Source organism: Agelaius phoeniceus, chromosome 18 (genome assembly GCF_051311805.1).
Source record: "Agelaius phoeniceus isolate bAgePho1 chromosome 18, bAgePho1.hap1, whole genome shotgun sequence".
Lineage (NCBI taxonomy): Eukaryota > Metazoa > Chordata > Aves > Passeriformes > Icteridae > Agelaius > Agelaius phoeniceus.
In genome coordinates, this window is record NC_135282.1 from 2655639 (window position 1) to 2674561 (window position 18923).

Sequence of the window (18923 nt, forward strand, 5' to 3'; positions counted from 1 at the left end):
TATGGAAAAATGCATATATATATATATATATGTGTGTGTATATAAATATATATATAGGCAAATGCAGAACCATAGATACATATGGCTACACATACATAGAGAGGACTCTCTCTATATATATTTATGTGAATATACAGATATATTTATGCACATTTAGGTTATTTACTGCCTGCCTCTTCCCCACAGCTCAGGCCCAGTTTCCTCCAACCAACCCTGTCACAGCCCTGGCCCTGTCATCAACCCCCTCCCCAACAACAAACCAACACAAAAGTATTTTAAATATTTCTCCTTTAATAATCTACATCCTGGTAGTTGCTCCAAGGGAGACACAGCTGACAGGATTTTAATCTGCCCCCGCATCTCTCCACATCAGCAATTCCTTATTGCTGCAGACTTCTCTAGTCCCTGGCTCCCACAGGCCACAGTTAGATTTAATTCTGCTAATTATCTTAAATATAAAACATAATGCAACTGATCCCTTGACATTGCTGTAGTAATAAAAAATAGAAAAGGAAAAAAAATAAAAACGTTTGTATCCTTATTGCCAGTGTGTGTCAGTAACTGCTTTTCCCTAACAAAAGCCCTGCTCCATGTGCTGGGGAAGGCAAACGTTTCCCTTCCTGCTGAGGGCTGATCTCACGCCAAAATGAAGTTAAATATTCCTCAGGCTGGAAAAAGGGGAATTTAAAAAAATGCTTTCAAGAAAAGCCCACCAGTTTCCTACTGTAAAACCAGTTCACAGTTCTTGGAAAGGGTCTGAGCAGTACAGTAGAGCTACATTTACTGAAAACTTCTAGTGCTGATAAAGTCCTTAAAAAAAAAAAATTAACCCAAACAAACCCCAAATTAAATTAAACAGGGAGAGCCGGTTGGCAGGCGAGGAGGAGGAGGAAAAAGAGAAGGAGGAAGAGAAGAAGGAAGAGAAGGAGGAGGAAGAGAAGGAGCAGGAAGAGGAAGAGGAAAAGGAAAGAGGAGGAAGAGGAAAAGGAGAAGAGCACTCAGCGGTGCCGGGGGAGCGCAGGAGCCCCGCCACTCTAGAGTTCAGAAAAAAGGAAAACAAAAAATAAAATCTATTCCTCAGGAAATGATCCAGTGTGGGATGGTTTCCAGGCCGGGCGCCGAGGAAGGCACAGCAGCGCGAAGGCACCGCGGGAGGAGGGTGGGCCCGGGGGCTGCTACGGCTGCAACGAGAAGGGGACAGAGGCCAAGGCAGTGAGAGCCCGTGCCAGGAGCACCCCCTGCACCCCCGGCCTGCAGCCCCAGCCCGGCCTCACCTCGCCCAGGCCGGGTTTCTGGGCTATGGGAGGTTTCTTCAGGATCCCTCGCCGCGGCGCCGGCGCCGGCCGGGCCTCCCCGTCCTCGGGCGCGTCCTCGCAGCCCCCGGCCAGGCCGTAGTGCTGCTTCCTCAGCTCGCCCAGCCGCACCCGCTCGCCCTCCAGCCGCTTCTCCAGCTCCAGCACCTTCACCTGTGCCCAAAAACCATCCTGGAGCCGTGCTGGGGGCACAGGGACCCCCAGAGCGGGGCCGGGCCTGTCCGCAGCCGTGCTGAATCCACCTCAGGGCCGTACCTGCGTTTCCATCTCCTCCTTCTTCAGCTTGATGAGGGACATGCCCGAGAAGTCCATGGTGTCTGTGGGGGACAGCAGGGACCCCACTGAGTGCACCCCTCACATGCCAAAGCAGAGCTGGAAGAACACCCTGGGGTGTTCCCCAGGCCAGAAAGGGATTTGGGGTGGGGTTTTCTACCTTTTCCTTGTAAAAAATCCTCACCTTTCTCCTCTATCTGCTCTTGCCCCGACTTGGTGGAAGCCACCACGTTTGCTGCCATCTCGTTGACGTTGCGTGAGCACTCCTGGAGCCTGGCCAGGTTCCTGCTGCTCTTCTCAGCCTTCACCTGCAACGACACAGGAATGGCTGTGGGTGCCCACCACAACCTCACCAAGGAGCTCCAGGGAGCCCCAGGCAGAGGCAAAGAACTTTTGGGCATGAAAACCTGGGAATGGAAAGAATGGATGGATGGACAGATGGGAAGGTTTATCCTCAGTGATCCCATCATGGCCAGACAAGGTGATCCTTTGGCTGATGCAAAGCCCTTCAGCCCCAGGGCACCAAACCAGCTCTGCTCCCACCTGAGCCAAGCACTCAGTGAAGACACAGCTCTGGTTTTTTAACCGTGCTCTTAATTTTAAACCCATCTGGTGTAAAAATCCCTATGGATCCCCCTCCCCTCACACCTGCATCACTAAAAACTCCACCCCTCACTTCCACCCACACCAACAGGAAAGGTGGCAAGGGCCAAAGTCCACCATCCTCAACTCCAGCTCCTGCAGCTGCTTCTCTGGATTTCTTGTTAGTTATTAACATTTTCTTTAAATAACCAGCCTGACAGGAGGAGGACGGGAGGTTTTACACATCTTCCTTTCTAAGGCAAGCCTCGGGTGTGGGAACATTCACACACAAATCACAGACTGGAAAACAGCAAGAGCTTCCCTTCTCCCTGCTCTGGGAGACTGCAGGATTGGCAGAGAGGAGGGGAACACCGTGGGACAGGAGGAGGAGACACCCAGAGGGCCCTGCTGGGACACCCACCTTGGAGGCAGCCACCAGCTGGGCTGTGCTGGCAGCGATCTCATGGGAGCAGACAATCAGCTCCTCGTACTTCCCTGTGTGCAGGACAACTCTGTCTGCAGACTCCCTGCAGGGGGGCAAAGGGAGATTGGGTCAGAGCAAGTGCAGATTATTCATCTCCTGCTAATACCCTCAGAAATCAGCAGCTGGATTCAGCAGCTTTGTAATTACAGAATCATGGAATTATTACAGTTGAAAAGATCTCTAAGATCTTTGAGTCCAGCTGTTATTCAAGCTCATATACAAAGCAATTATTCAAAGCCATGATCCAGGTGATTTGGACTGAGGAAGGATTTTGTTTTCATAATGGAAGAGATTTTTAAAGCTTTGCCCAAGAGACCCCCCCACATTTCCTGCACTGGCACAGGGCAATTTCCAACCACCCCATCCACAACCAGCTGAGCAGGAATGGGACAGGGGGGACTTGATTTCACATTTTGCAGACAGGGAGGAGCTGCCATCCCTAGCTGGGTGACCGTGTGGTCCAACCCAGGCCACGATGCTCCATGAGGAATTAGCAGTGAACCAAACTGAGGGTCCATAAAAACAGAGATCTCCACAAGGAGCCAGCAATGAGGCTCCACAAGGAATCAGCAATTCAGCAGTGGGAATTTTGGAATTTTGGAGGGTGGGGTGAGAGGGAAGCACGAGGCAGCCCCGGGTGCAGCCCCTGGAGCTGTGTCCCAGGGGAAGCTCCCAGCCTGGGGGTACCTACACGAGCTGTGTGGCTCCCCAGCCCACGGCCTTGGAGGCAGAGATCAGCCCTTCGGTCCAGCGCGAGTTCTTGGCGTAAAACTCCTGAGTTGTTGCTGCCCCCTGTTGTTATGAGAATATTATGGCCTGGATTAACTTCTGTCTAATATACAGCAACATAGAAATCTGTATTAAATACCCATATAAAGTGTAATAATGTGTAAATTCATATATAAAGCCATAAATCAAGGGAGCGATAGCATTGCTGTGCTCTCCATGCTGCTCTTACTGACCTGCTTAAACAATTACCAAGAAAAACATCAGAGTCCCAAGCCTACAAATTTGAGCTGGGTTTGGTTTAAAACACACAAATTTGAGCCATGATCTTTAGATGGATAAAGCTTTGCAAGGATGGCAGTGATTTGTGCAAGAGAGCACAGGGGTGAGCAGCCCAGCTCCAGCTACTGGGACTGCCAGAGTGCTGCTAACATGAGAAACCATAAAATCCAGAATGTCTCTGCAATTTGGGGGAAATTCTCCTGTATTTCATCAGCACAAAGAGATGAGTGTAAGGGAGGACTTACCCGGCCACTTTCCACTATCTCCTTCTGTAGGTTTGTGGATGTTGTTACAAGAAGTCTGATAGCCTGGAAGGAAGGAAAACAGGTTTTGGGGTTTGATGAGGTCTCATAGAGGAAGATTGAGGCTGCTGCTGGTGGGAGGTTACAGTTTTGTGCACCCCAGATGGGTTTCTGCAGCACTGACCTTCATTAGATCCGTGCACGAGTTCAGAATCCTGAAGGGAAGCAAGGGAAAAGTGTTCAGCATCCAGGGAAGCTTTGGCCTCAGAAAATGGGGCTTTTTTCAAGAGCAGCCAGCCTGTTTTGGAGCAGAGCACACCCCAGCAGGGCACAGACCTGCCACATGTCCCTTCTCAAAACTCACCGCTCATTCACTTCCAGCTTAACCCCAGAGCTCTCGTTCCTGGCCTGGCTCATCATCTCCTGTTGGGAAACACAAGAGGAAGGGTTGGATGCCACGTTGGGGTGAGGAAGGTGGAGGAGTGATGGACACTGTGCCCTCCAAGGCCCCAGAATGGCCCATCCTGCAGCTCTGTCTCACCTCTATCCTCCTGACAGCATCCTCAATGGCCTCTGAGGTGGAGGCCATCTCCTTCTCAACCATATCCCCCAGCTCCTCCTGCTTGATGTCCAGGCTCTTGGGTCTCAGCTCCTGCCAGAGGAGGCAGCAGGAATGAGGAGGTTTTAGGCAGAGAAACAGAAGGGAATATTTGTAAGGAATAGCTACAAACCAAGATATCCAATTCCTTCCCAACCCCACCAAATTAAAGCTGCAGGAGCAGCACTCTGCAGCCTGCACAGTGAAAGTACACGTGCCACCAGCTTGCAGCAAACATGGGACCTCAGAGGTAAGAAATGCCCCAAATCAAGGTGACAAAACTCCATCATAGGAGCAATTTGTGCTCCAGAGGGCCCTGGAGAGCTGAACAGTGATGTAAAAGACTAATAGGGGCTTCACCAGGAGAAATATCTGAAAGATGGGAAGTTTCCCTCCACAGGGGTTACTGGGCTGAAAGACTTCAGCTGATCTGAGGGCGACCAGCTCTGTGCACCACCAGGACGGGTCCCAGTGATGGCTCAAGGAAAGCACCAGAACTTGTGGGTATGGGGGTCCCAAAGTGTTCCCTGGGACCCACCCTGCCAGCCCCGAGTGGGAAGGTGGCTGTGCTGGGCTCCATGTCCTACCTGTGCCAGCTGCAGGACCCCTCGCAGTGCCCCCTGCACGTGCCCCAGCTGGGCACTGCCCAGCCTCTGCCTGTCCTTCAGCTGCTCCAGGTACTCCAGGCTGCTCTGCCCACACTCCCGGCACGTCTCCGTCAGCCCTGCCGAGAGCACAGCCTGGGCAAGGGCTCCCTTCATCCCAGCCCTGCCCACCCTCATCTTCCTCCTCCCCTCATCCACAGCTGAGCACCAGCAGCATCCCAAAAATGTCTTCCAGGAAATTACAAATGAATTTCCAGGCCCAAGGAGGGGCACTGGAGGGCAGGGAATGTTGGGAGGGGGAGCATGGGGAATAGGAAAATCTGCCCCTGGCAGAGGGGGCTTTGGCATGGCCTCCCTTAAGAAAAGGCCCATGAGAAATGATCCCCCCAGCAGCCCCTGCATGCCTGCACTCACGGTCAGCATGGTCTGTGGGGGCCAGGTGTGCCGTGGCGCTGCCGTTGACGATGGTGTCGCCTGCCAGGTGTGCAAAGAGGGCCAGAGCCCCCACCAGCCCCGCAGCATCTGCCACAGACAGCACAGCCTCAGGAGCTGCCCGCCCCTGCCCGCTGCTCCGGGCTGCAGCTCGTCCTTGAAGGCACTCAAGGGTCAGGGCAAGACTCAGAAATGTTGGCATTGACCCCTCCTGCTTGAAGGAGCACACGGGAACCCCCCAGCCCCGCCCATGTCCCTCTGTCCCCAGGGCATTGCTGCTTGCCCGTGGCCCCAGAGCTGCTGGGTGCATGGGAACACGTGCAAGCTGGGAGCAATGGCCGTCCCCAGCCCCAGGTACCTGCCATGGAGGCCACGTACTGAGCGTGCCCCTTCTCCAGGGCATCCGTGGACTCCAGCGCCGCCTGCGCCCGGCTCAGCAGGTAATCTGCAAGGAATTGCATTCCATGGCCTCAGCACAGCCTGGTGGGTGTCTGCACCAGTGCTGACTCCATGAGGCACCACTGAGTGGAAGTGTGTCCCTGGCTGGGGAACAGCTCTAAAATCTGAGCAAAATAGTGCTGAACATGAGAGCTAAAAATTCATCCTGGGAATTCTGACCCCAACCACCTCAGGCATGATGGAAAAAAAGCCATGGGAGAGCTGAGATGCAGCATTTTCTGTCCAGGAGGGAGAAGGCAGAGCGTGCTCCAGCCCCCTGCATGAGCAGGACATACCTGGGGAGCTGGTGCAGCGGAGGTGCAGGGGGTCATCCAGCTTGGCCAAGGCATCAGTGAGGATGGCCTGGGCTTCTCTCACTGTCTCCTGCAGGATTCCAAACTGCTCATCCAGCAGCTTCTGCTGCAGACTCTGCTCCTGGTTGCTCTGTGAAGCAGGAGGAACAGGTGAGTGGCAGAGCACCCCCATCAGCAGCACATCCCTCTGGAGCCCCTTTCCAGGATCAGACCCAACCATCCCATGACTGCTGGTACAAATGATATCCCACAGGCTGCATCAGCTGGCACCCCCAAACATCTCACCCCAGTGAGTGGAGGGGCAGTGGGCCCTTCACAGAGCTCTGTACCTTCTCCAGGAGCCTGCCCTGGAGCTCTCGGATCTCCCTGGTGGCCTTGTCTGCCTCCTGGCTCAGCTGCAGCTCCTTCTCCTGCACGAGGCCCCGTGTGGACAGCAGCTCACACTCCTTCTCGCTCACCGACCGCCTCAGCACCTCCTTCTCAGCATGCAGAGCATCCAGCTGGGCACTGAGCTCCACACCTGCCTGCCATGGGGGCCAGGACACCCTGTCACTGCCCTGTCACTGCCCTGTCACTGCCCTGTCACTGCTGGCAGCCCAGCAGAACTGGGGGGAGCTCGGGACAGGCCCAGCTGGTGACACTGATGGGCTGGGCCCACACTCAGCCCCGTGACAGCTCCCTGGGCTGCTGCTGAAGCTCAAGCTCAGCAGTGGTGGCAGGTGCAGGGTTTGATGTGGCCCTGGGCCCGTGCTGCCCCCCAGCCCCGTACCTGCTTGGCGTGGCTGAGCGAGCGCTGCGCCTGCTCCAGCTCGTCCCGACGGGCGTCCAGCTCCTGCCTCAGCTGCTCCATCTGCACGCTCTGGTCCTCCAGCTGTGCCCACACACCGTGCCCAGGCTCAGCCCCTGTCCCACTCGGCACCAGCACCAGCCAGGATGCAGGGAATGAACCCAGCCATGCTTTGCAGGGAGGGGTTTTGGGGTCTTGGGCAGGGGGTGTCTCCTAGAAGGGCTCCTTTTCCCATGCCAGGGAAGCATGGGAGCAGCCCCTATCTTGACCCCCAGAGAAGGAAAGCACTCAAACCCATCAATTTGCATTGTGGTATTTTCTTAGGGGAAGAAAAGGCAGATTTGGGCAAGAGGGAATGAGTCATAAATTAACACCTTCCTGAGGAGCCAGGGCAACCCTTCCTGGAATCAGGGTCCAACAACAACAACCTCCCCTTTCCCTTGCTCCCAAACTGCATTTCCCAGGCTGGGGAGGGCTCAGTGCTGATCCAGAGCTCACCTTCATCTCAGCCTCTCGCTTGACCTGCTCCACCTGAAATGCCAGCTGCTCCTTGACACGTGCCACCTCCTCCTGGCTCTGCTGTGTCACCGTCAGCTGCTTGGCAGTGTCAGCGTTCTGTGGGGGAAAATGGGACTCACCCAGTGTTCCAAGGGCGACCCCCACTGTCCCCACACTCATTCCAACCATATTTTAGCTCAGAGAATAAATCCAAGATGCCTTTCTCACAGCATCCAAAATGCCAGTGGACATGGATCCAAGGGGTGCCCCCCGCTTGGTGCTCAGAGGGCGATGGGACCAATACAGGGGGACTGGGCAGGCACAAGTCACACCAGTGGTGGCAGAGGGACAAGGGACGAAAGCAAGACCAAAACATCCAAAGCAAAAAACGAAACAGGTGAGTGGCACAACTGAGACACAGGATCCCCATCACCAGCACATCCCTCGAGAGCCCCTTTCCAAAACTGGAGCCAAGCATGCCACGACTGCTGGTACAACTGATATCCCACCAGCTACACTGAAACCAGCAGAAACAGACCAAACAACAGCAAAACACCCCAAAAAGCAACAACAAAAACACCCAAAGGGACCATGATAGAAGAGGGAAAAGGTGCTCAGCTCTGCCCTGGATACCCCAACCCCAAAAGGGAGGGATTTAATTCGGGGACACTGCCCTCAGTGTCATCCGTGCCTGCAGGGGCAGCAGCCTTACCTTCCTCAGGAGCTCGGCGTGGGTGTTGATGAGCTCGCTGTGCTTCTCCTTCAGCTTCGTGTAGCGGATCTCGGTGGCGTTGGCTTTCTCTGCAGGGGTCAGAGACCCTCAGCCACCACAGCCAGGGCAGCCCATGGCCCCAGGGCACCACAGGACACCACAGGACACCACAGGACACCCCAGGCACCCCAGGGCACCACAAGACACCCCAGGGCACCCCAGGGCACGTACTCTCGGCCTCGGCGCAGAGGCGCTGTGACCTGTCACTGTCCTCCTTGGCCCTCTGCAGCCTCTCCAGCTCGTCCCGCAGCTGCTCGTTGTCCACCAGCGCCTTCTGCTTCTGCTTGCGCTGCTCCTCCACCTCTCCCTCCAGGCTGTTCACCTGGGCCTTCAGCTGGGTGATGTAGCGCTGTGCCTGCAGGGGTCACCGGGCACTGGGGCACGGCCCTGCCCTCCCCAACACCCCCAGCCAGGTGCCCCTCTGGAATTTGGGCAAAGCAGCCGTGGGATGCACAGGAAAGCTCTGCCCTGTACCCCTGCAGCCGCTCTGTCCCTGTTGATAACATCAGGACAGCAAGGGACAGGTCTCACATGCCCCCACCCCATCAGGAATCACATCCTGGCACTGGGAGAGGTCCAAAAACACAACCCTGGATGCCAGGACCCCACTCCTGCTGCATCCCTTCAGCGTTTCCACAGCACAGCACCAAAGCCCACCCCAGCTGCTCCCCAGCCAGGCTTTACCTCCAGTTTAATCTTCTCCATCTCTGCACGGAGCGTTTCCACCTCCTTCTTCAGGCTCTCGATCTGTGCATCCCTGTGGACAAGGGCAGGTTGGTCCCACGTGGCAGCAGCCCCTCGCCCCTGCTGGCCCCCCCATACCACACCTGTCATCCCAAACGCCGTTGGGCGGCCCGAAGGTTTGCTCAAACAGATCCGAGGTGATCTGGGGAGGACAGAGGCTGCTCAGCTGGGCCAGGACACAGGAGCCTGCCCCCATCCCAGCCCCAGGCCCCCACCTGTGGCTCTGTGGTGGAAGTTGTGCTGATCTCAATGAGGTTCTCTGGCTCCTCATCCTCGGGGGCCTCCTCGGGGATGACGACGACCGGCTTCACGTGCTCGGCCAGCGCGGACGCCCGCAGGAAGTTTGGGGGGCTCTGGAGGGACAAGAAGTTGTTGCAGCCTTGCAGGGGGTTCAGGAACTGCAGCAGGCAGAGTGCCAAGGGAAGGGAGGGAGCCAGCCCTGTGCTGCTGACAGGGCCAGAGGCAGTGTCCCCAGACTCGCACAAACTCTCCAGAGCACCACACCAAATCCTGCCCTACCTCCGGCAGCCGCGGGATCTGGATGAGGCGCTTGAAATACAGCATGTCAGATGCCTTCTTAAAGAAGTTTTTAAGGCTGGAGAGGAGGGAAAGACAAAGGGAAGATTAGAGGGGGCTTGGAAGGAGGGAGGGGACCCCACTGCCCCACGTGGGCCCCGGTTACCTGCGGAACTGCTCGTGGAAGCGGTCCCGGTGGCCCTGCAGGGTGTCAGCTGGCAGACCTGGGTGAGGAGGGACAGCTGTGACTGATCTGGGGCTGCACGTGTGTTCACGTGCACCCAGACCCCTCCTCTGCAAAAGCCAGCAGGGTAAAAGCCAGGAGGGAGTGGGATGTGAGGGGTCAGGATGGGAGTGGGGTGCTCCCATCCCTGGCACAGGGAGATGTGGGTGTGGGAACTCCAAAATACCCACACAAGGCTGCTGGCACTGTGCTGCCCATGCAGGGAGCTGGCAGGCCAGGGGACGTGGGTTTGAGTTAAACAAGAACAAGTCCTTGTAACTCCTTTATCTGGAATGTCTGTGTGGGATGGAGCAGGCCTCTGGAGCCCAGCTGGGATACAGGGACATGGCGATGGATGCCTCAATCCACACCAGCCTCATCCCCAGACTCAGAAGCCCACCCTGGGAAAACACCAGCACCGAGCACATCCCCGGGACTCACAGGAGTGCAGCTTGAACATCAGCTTGACAGAGTAGTGGTAGAGGTGGCTGCAGTCCTGGATGACCTGGATGAGGGGGGCCAGGCGGCACTGCACTGCCGACATCTGCGACACGGCCATGGAGGTGTTGAGCTGCCTGAAAACTGAGGGGAGCCGTGTTTGCAGAGCTGCCCGTGCCCTGCCACGCTGCTTGATCATTAACCACGGCAGATGTGGGGCGGGGGAAACACCAGGGCTGCTCCCTGAGCTGAGAACAACCCTGCTCTGAGCAGCGCAAACACCCAGAGGGACCACGCTGGCACAGGGAAGGGGTGCTCAGCTCTGCCATGGATACCCCAGCCCCAAAAAGGAGGGATTTAACCCCAGGATGCTGCACTAAAGCTGCTGCTGCACGAGACAGCTGGGGGAAGTGAGAGGTTTGGCTCCATTCTGTTTAATCATGCACGGATCTGGGAGAGGATGCCAGGGCAGGGGACGAGCCCGGCGGCACCGCAGCCTCGCCTGCCCCTGCTCAGAAACAGATCCCTTCCCTTGGCAGGGATCCAGGCAGCACATCCACCCTGCCTTCTTCCCTGCTCAGCTCTAAAGTATTTATGAATATAAATTCTCTGTATAACTGGGTCAGGAGGAGAAGCAGGAGGCTGTTGGGAGCTCGGTCTCTCCCGCTGTGCCGTTTTCCAGGGCAGCTCCGTGTTCCTGACCCCGGCAGAGGAAGAATCTGCCACCTCTCTAAGCCATCTAAAAATTCCTGAGGAGGTGAGAGACATGAGCAGGGGCCTCCAGCCCTCCCCAGAGGCATTTCAATGAGGGGAAATGAGTCTTTAAAAAGAAGTACAGCCCCGTCCTCTGCTTCAGAGGGACAGAAGGGATTTGTAGAATGGATATGATTAATGTGGTTGTACAAAAAAGAAATAAAAACGTATTTCAGAGCAGCTCTGCACTGAAAACAACACTCTGCCTTGCTCAGGTGGGCTCAAAGCAGCCACATGCTCTAAATATTTTCCTACAACTGCCTCTACAAAGCTTCAACGGGAGAATCCAGCTGAGAAACCACCTCAGAAATCCCATGGGAGGAGGAGGGACCTGAGCCTCCAACCTCGGCCTCCCGGAACTCCATTCCCGACCAAAGAGCGAAACTATTGCTCAAGAGCCCCAGGGCAAGGGGAGGGACCTGTGCCTGCCGCCTCCTCACCTGACTCCGACAGCTTCAGCTCACAGTCCAGGTAGTCAAACAGCTCTACCGTCAGCTGGAAGCTGCCAAAACAAACCAAAACTCCATCACTTGATAGCAGAGACATCTTTGCTCCAGCTGCTCGTGTTCATTCAGAGTCCCCATGATGGCAAGGGCTCTGACTGACAAGAATTTGGGGCTTTTTCTCCCTGCATTTACACCCCACGGTGCTCTGTGGGTGCAGGAGGGATCGGGCACCACCCAAACAATTCACAAAATCCTGGTGCCTGCCCCATCCTGGGGTGGGTTTGTCAGCAGGACAGTGCCAGCTGGGGGTCATGGAGCTGGTGACCACACCCTGGGCTCTGGGCCCCACTCAGGACACTCACATGTTGTTCACATCTGTCCCTGCAGTCTTTTCCAGCACCTCATCCGACACTTCGAGGCCTGGGGGGAACTCGGGATGCTTTGTAAAAGGAAGGAAAAAGCCATCAGTTGCTGCTGGCGTGGCACATCCCCTCGTTCCAGTGCTGTGGAGGTGGCAGAGGTCTCACCTTGACATGGAAGGAGATCTTGGTGAGCAGGAGCCGTGTGTAGATGTTCACCAGCTGCCCGTACCTGTCGTGCAAATGGCCCTGCAGAGACACGAGGGGAGACGGGGGAATCCACAGTGAGGTAACCAGACCCAGCAGACCCACACGAGCCAGTGGCTCCACCATGCACACAACCACCACCCAAAGAGACAGCAGATGGCTTCAGGCAGTGCTTCACCCTCTCTGTGCCCACCATGCTCCTCATCAGCCATCTCCAAACCCCTGGGAGGCCCAAAGCTGCACTCTGCCCCACTCACCCACAGGTCCCCCGTCTCTCGGATGTTGCTGCGGTACCTCTGGCAGTCCTGGAGAACCTGTGGACACAAAAATGAATGATGTGGCACAGTGGGGCTGGCTGTCTGCTCTGATGCTAGGGAAGAGGAGGGATCCAGCCCCTTACACCACTCCAGCTCTGGGAGAAGTTCCAGCCTTCCCTCAGCACCCAAAGGGCGAGGATTTACACTGAGAAGTTTCAAAGATGTGAGACAACAGAATGCCTGGGAAAGGTGGCTGGGGTAGGGGAGGGATCCCACTCCCTGTGCAGAGGGATGCTGGCAAGAGCCAGAAATTCCCCCCTGGGAGAGGAGCAGGAGGGAGGTGGCAGAGGGGACACTCACGTTGGGGTGGCCGTCACGCAGGACCTTGTGCAGGACGTGGCAGAACTTCCAGCTGAGGATGGCACTGCTGGGCAGGGGCAGCCCGATGGCGTAGGACCAGAAGGTGAAGGCTCCCTTCTCGTGGTGGGTCCCCAGGATGATCCCTGCCAGGGCAGTCAAGGCCAACTGGACACACACAGAGCAGGGGACAGGCGGGGCTGGGGCTGTTCCCGTTCAACATTCACTGAAAAGGGGACACTGGGTGCCCCGTGAGCACAGGGATCACCGACACAATGCTGCACCCCCAAATAAAAACCCCAAATGTCATTTTTGGGTGCACCTCCCCCTGCTGAGGGCACACTGGGGCCCTCTGCATTTTACTGCCAAAGAAATGCAATTTGATTGCACTGCTCATTTGCCTTTTCACTGATGGATGAACCTTTGTGATGCCAGCCCCCAGCTGAGCTCTGCACAGGTCTTTGTCTCCCAAATCTCCTCCAGCATCAGGGGGTGACACCCCCAGAGCCCAAACTGCTCTGTGCTGTCCTGGGAGCCAAGGGAAAGGATACGGCGGGCATGTTTCTCCTTCACTGGTGCTTCCTGTGTGTTTATGGCTTTGCTGATGCTGATGGCCTGCAAGAAGAGGGGACAGAGGCTGTCAGACATGGTGAGACCTCCATGGCTACCCCGACATCCCAAAGTGCAGTGCTGGTGCTCTTGGGGAATACCCTGAATTTCAGAACACATTTGTCACCTCAAAGTCATTTGTAACACATCAGAATAGGCCTTTTTATCCACAAACAAAGCATCCATTAGAGCCCCCATCCCCAGCAGGATCTGACCACTGCTGCTGGTGCTCCCGGCTGTCCCTGTCCCAGGAAACCAATTTTTGCATTTTTGCAGCCTGAACTCAGCGCCGTGCCCGGGGAACATTAAAGCACAATAGTGAGATGCCAAATTCCAGGGTTGTTTGTGTAATCACAAGGAGCCTTTGAACCACGGGGGAGTGGTTTGGGTTCTGCTGAGGATGTTGCTGCGTGCAAACAGCACGTGGGGAAAAGCAGCCCCCAAGCAAGGAGGGAGTGGCAGCCTCAATGCCCATCTTGATGGAGCAAAAATCCAGAGCAATGTGATTATCAGAAGAGGATTATCTATATTTTGATGTGTTTGATCACAGCAGACTTTTAAATTAGGAATTTATTCCAAAAGATGACCCCAGAGTGGGGTCGGTTGCATCCCCCATGTTTTGATGGGCTGCAAATCCAAGTTGCTGTGTTTGATGAGGATCTTCCTCCTCCTCCTCCTCCTCAGACTCATCTGAGCTGCTTCAGCCTCGTAGGAGTGCTTGGGCTGTGCCTGTGTCCGTGAGCCCTCTGTCTCCAGCAGAGGAAAAAGGTCCCAGCTGGGAAGGCAGGAAGCCACCCCGCTGCCAGCACTTGTCCCGGAAGAGGAACTCGGTCCCTCCCTGCAGCTCCTCAGCCCTAAAGCCTTATAAAAATCCCATCTACCTGCCCAGGAAAGCACCTGCTTCCACGTGGCTGCTTGTCCAGGGATACCTGTGAAATGAGGCACTTTCCTATAGGAGGAGGAACCTGACCCCAAGTTATCGAGTGCTCCTGACTTATGCAGGAGGAACCCGACACCCAAGGGGCAATGTCAAAGGTGTCCACGCACCAAACCCACCCCGAAAGGTCCAGAACAGCTACCCAGGAACTGACTGTGACAGCAGCAAAACTCTGAATCATCCCAAAGAGCTAACCTGTCCCAAAAGGCTGAGCCCAGCTGCTGGGGAGAGGGGCTGGCTTTGCCTTTCCTGCACAGGAGAGTCCCGGGCTTACCCCGCCATGTGGGGCCATAAAGCAGCAGTGGAGTTAAGCCGGTGACTTGCTGTAATCCTCTTATCCCCAAAGGTTAACGAGCCTGGAGTGCCCAGGAACAGGCACTTGCAGCACAGCTGCCTCTCCCAAAGTGCCTTCACAGCCACCCAAAAGCCTGGAGCTGGCACAGGCTGTGCCCTCGATGGCAGCATGGCCAGAGAGATGTGCCACAGGTCCTCAGGGATGCCAGCACCTCCCAGGGGACGCTGACAGAAAGGATGGCTTATCCTGGACCAGGCAAGGAAGGATTTGGAAATCCTTCCTGCATCTTTCCTGAGGTGTTTTGCACAGAGGGAGCAGGGCAGACACGTCTCCCAAACTGGGAGTTTTGCTGCCTGCCCTAAGACAGGTCCAAACCCAGCCCATCATGCTCATCCCAACCCATCCATGAGCCCCACAGGAGTCAGAGGAGGCAAAGCCAGAAGGGTCAAAGTGTGAGACATGCAGAACCCCAGGACAGGAAATGTTGTCCCCTATCCCCAGGGACAGGACCTCAGCTGCTGAGTGAGCTGGGACCCTGTTGGACTATCTCAAAACAGAGCTGTAATTCCCACTGGCAGTGGTGGCTTTATTGCAATTATTGCCCTTAGTCTCACTGATAGCTTGACCAGCCAAAATTCAGCCCAGGAGCTGCTGGAGCAGTTGGTTCCATCCTTGGGGATTCAGTGCAGAGGTTTCACTGAGCCATTTCATGTCCAGCACAAGGGCTGGACCCATGCAGGAGCAGCCCCAGCCTACCCACAGCACCACCACGAGACGCTGGGTCCAGCATGGTCCCAAATAAACCACAGTGGCACCAAACCAATGCCAGGCCCACGTGTGCTTTCAGTGCCTCCAAGCATCAAACTGGCCAGGAGATCCAGGGAAATGGGATGGTGGCAGCAGGGAAGAGCGTGGGGCAATGCTGCAGCCCGGCACACTGTGCTGGCAGGATGCTCCTGCTGCCTGGCTGGCAAAGCCAGGCTGTGGAGGGTGGCTCCAAAATGGGGAGATTCACCCTTGACCCAACCTCTTGGGACACCACTGGCAAGTCCGGAGATGGGCAGGTCCTGGCTGCCACTGCAGGTGCACAACCAGCCTGGCCAAAGCTTTGATGCAACCTGTGGGCTGCTCCCCATCACTGGCAGGCACCAGGGTGAGGAGCCAACCCCAAAACCTGCCTGGCCCTGGGCTGTGGGATCCCACAGGGCTGCAGCCCCAGTGCTTTGCTCACAGCCTGCACGTTCCAAGGCGGTGACTAAAGCCGGGATCAAAGCACCCAAATGAAGGAGCACAGTTTAACATCCACCCTTTCATTCCTGGCTGTTTTTAATTAGGGCTGATCCTCCTGGAGCAGGTGGATGCTGGGTCCCAGCATGCTGCCACAGCAGGAGAGATTATCTGGCAGCTGGAAACCTCCCCTGGCCAGGCAGCACGAGAGCTGTCAGAACAGCTGAGCTATGAACTCCAGAGTTCCCTTCCTAATGCTGCTCCTTCCCAAATTACACCAGGAAAACACCACTTGGCACTCACACACAATGCAATCCTGCAGGTTCCAGAGCTCATTGGATTTTTAATCTTTTTGTTTAAGAAAAGCAAAAACTGGCAGCAGAAAAGGACAAGTTTTTCCTCCTGCCAGGCTGCCGAGCAAGCGCCTGCCGTGGGATGGTGATTTCCTACTTCCCACACACGGCTTCTCCGAGGGAGACATCTACATCACCCTGACACAAGACATGGAAAAGCATTTCCAGGGAAAGCAGGTGACCTTCATGTCACCCACAAAGACCTGGGATCACAGCAGGGTCAGCAGCTCCTGTCTGTAACTACACAGACATCACCCAAGCCATCACAGGGGAAAAGGTGACGGGGCTCAGGGTTCTGGTACAGAAACCTCGGGCAGCAGAGGGGATGTGCCACCATCACCCCTGTGACACAGAGATGAGGAGGGGACGAGCCACCAGCACCCCCGTGACACAGAGATGAGGAGGGGATGGGCCACCATCACCCCCGTGACACAGAGATGAGGAGGGGATGTGCCACCAGCACCCCTGTGACACAGAGATGAGGAGGGGACGTGCCACCATCACCGCTGTGACACAGAGATGAGGAGGGGACGTGCCACCATCACCCCCGTGACACAGAGATGAGGAGGGGACGTGCCACCAGCACCCCCGTGACACAGAGATGAGGAGGGGACGTGCCACCAGCACCCCCGTGACACAGAGGCGACTGGCAGCCAGCTGGGCAGCTGCTATAATTAGAGGTAAAAGGCAGATCAATACCCATGTTCTGACACTGAACAGTTCTGCTCCCACTGAAGCACCACTACAGGAAACCACACCAGAATAAAGCTCCTTTAGGACAGTTTTTAGCAGTTGCTGGACAAAAGGCCAGCTCTGGGCAGTGAATGTGACCATCAGCCAGTGAGCCAGAGAGCAATCACCTCTCTGCCCTGTCCATGTCTCCATCCCTGTGACCGCAGGGATTTCCAGAGTACAAGTGCCAGTGAAAAGCCCGAGATGTCCCGGGAGGGCAGGGGCAGCCCCCCGGCGCACGGGGCAGCGCTGCGGCCGCGATCGTTGATCAGCGCTGCCCAACGGGACGAGTGAAGGAGACGCGTCCAGAGGGAACCGGAATTGCCGGTTTTCCCGTGCTGCTCCCCAAACCCAGCAAGCTCCGTTTCCTACCCAGCACCGTGACCCTGCGAGGCCTGAAATTCCCACCTGCCTTCACCGGCGCTCTCCGGGGCCAAACCAGCCCAGGGGCTGAGGAAGGAACCGCAAAGCAAAGGGGCAAAGGGGAAAACACCTGCGATGAATGCACAGCCTGCAAAAGCAGAGGGGTCAGAGGAGGCATGCGGGAGGGCACTGTCATTTTTGCTGGGGCAGCAGCGAGCCCGTCACTCCGTCCATCCCTGTGCCCATCCCTGCCCACGCTGTCTGAGTACTTCATTTCCCACCAGCCACACGCCAGCCCCACCAGTACCCGAGCACTGCGCACCCCGTGGGGGCCACAGGGGTACGGACACGCCGGCCAAGCCGGACACGATGGGGCACAAACACCTTTGGGCTTTGTTTCCACTCTGCGCCCTCCGTGGGTCCAAACACCCCGATCCCCGCAGGGTGACCCGGAGCCGCGGGGCAGGGGTGAATCCAGCCCCGGTGCGAAACATTTCGCGGTGTCGGTGGGGCCGGGGCTCGGCAGGGATGCAGAGATGCCCATTCCCGGGGTGCGGAGCCCCGAGCTCGGCCACGCTCCCGCCATCACCGTAAAACTTTCCCCGTGTGCTGCCGGCCGTGTTTACCTGCGATAAGGCCCGGGAGGTGCGGGGGGGCGCACGGCCGGCGCGGGGCCCGGCTGCCCGCGGGGGCGGCGGCGCACGGCGGGGCCGCGGCCGCCGGGACGGGCGCGGGGGCGGCGGGACGGGCGGGTGCCCACGCGGGACCGTCCCGCGGCCGCGCCGGGAGGAAGCGGCGGCGCAGGTGGGGGCGGGGGAGCGCGCGGCACCGGGGACGGACGGGCGGACGCGGGGATGGGCAGGGGGACGGCGGCCGCGCTGCCCCACCGGGGCTTCCCCGGAGCCCGGCGGGGACCCGCGCCCCCCATCCCGTCTCATCCCATCGCCCGAGAAGCCCCCGCGCCCAGCGCGCCCCGAGACGATGCCCTGCGGAAAGAGCCGGCCCGCCCCGTCCCTGAGCCGGTAGCAGGACCGGGACTGAAACCGGGACCGTCACCGCGGCCGGTCTCGCGGCCCCCTCCCGCCGTCCTTGCCTGGCTCTTGTCGAACTGCTCCCGCTCCGCCTCCAGGCTGTGCCCGCCGCGGCGGCTCAGCACCCGCGCCGGCACGCTCTTGATGCTGTTCATGGTGGGCCGCGCTGGGAGCTCCCCGCTCCGGTATCCGCGCTCCGGTATCGGCGCTCGGGGCTCCGCGCTCCGGGGCAGGAGCGACCGGCGCCGCCCCCCCCCCCCCCTCGCCCCTCCCGGCCGCGCACTGCGCCGCGCCCCACCGCGCCCCTGGCGGCCGCACAGGGAACTGCAGCAGAGCCGCTCCCCCCGCGGGCAGGTGGGACCGCACAGCGCCGGGGGGACACCGGGAGGGGACACCGGGAGGGGACACCGGGAGGGGACACCGGGAGGGGACACGGGGAGGGGACACCGGGAGGGGACACCGGGAGGGGACACCGGGAGGGGACACGGGGAGGGGACACCGGGAGGGGACACCGGGAGGGGACACGGGGAGGGACACGGGGAGGGGACACGGACACAGAGAGGGGACACGGGGAGGGGACACGGAGAGGGGACACGGACACGGAGAGGGGACAGGGGGAGGGGACACGGACACAGACAGGGGACACGGACACAGACAGGGGACACGGAGCAGGGACACGGAGCGGGGAGGACACGTTCCTTAGCGACCCCCGCGGGCACCAGGCACCGAG

The 18923-nt window shown here is 57.7% G+C and overlaps 1 protein-coding gene across 2 annotated transcripts; it reads right to left on the reverse strand.

Annotated features, from left to right (window-relative positions):
- Positions 1-271: 271 nt before the first annotated feature.
- On the reverse strand, positions 272-18617 carry HIP1R (huntingtin interacting protein 1 related). Of its 2 annotated transcripts, XM_077187602.1 has the most exons (32): positions 18256-18470; positions 13198-13261; positions 12650-12792; positions 12290-12346; positions 11994-12074; positions 11829-11905; positions 11461-11522; positions 10271-10411; positions 9773-9830; positions 9610-9685; positions 9306-9443; positions 9174-9232; positions 9031-9103; positions 8518-8701; positions 8287-8375; positions 7575-7691; positions 7059-7160; positions 6619-6813; positions 6272-6419; positions 5896-5982; positions 5520-5627; positions 5088-5224; positions 4444-4554; positions 4267-4325; positions 4087-4117; positions 3906-3968; positions 3344-3444; positions 2590-2695; positions 1771-1894; positions 1569-1630; positions 1275-1466; positions 272-1181 (listed from the first exon to the last, which is right to left on the reverse strand). In XM_077187602.1, exons 1-32 carry the CDS (start codon positions 18346-18348, stop codon positions 1176-1178), a joined length of 3144 nt encoding a protein of 1047 aa, XP_077043717.1. In that variant the 5' UTR covers positions 18349-18470; the 3' UTR covers positions 272-1175. The 2 variants fall into 2 exon arrangements, with proteins under 2 accessions (XP_077043717.1, XP_077043718.1); XM_077187603.1 differs by lacking the exons at positions 272-1181; positions 1275-1466; positions 1569-1630; ... (5 more) ...; positions 4267-4325; positions 4444-4554 and having other exon boundaries at positions 5092-5224; positions 5916-5982; positions 18256-18617.
- Positions 18618-18923: the final 306 nt, after the last annotated feature.

What these genes read in the sequence shown, in the direction of transcription:
- HIP1R (XM_077187602.1), bottom strand. Translation starts at nt 18,348, where the DNA reads ATGAACAGCATCAAGAGCGTGCCGGCGCGGGTGCTGAGCCGCCGCGGC. An exon ending in GGGTCCTGCAGCTGGCACAG is followed by an intron (nt 4,555 to 5,087) that starts GTAGGACATGGA and finishes CTCCTCTGGCAG; the next exon opens with GAGCTGAGACCCAAGAGCCT. An exon ending in AAGCTGGAAGTGAATGAGCG is followed by an intron (nt 4,118 to 4,266) that starts GTGAGTTTTGAG and finishes GCTTCCCTTCAG; the next exon opens with GATTCTGAACTCGTGCACGG.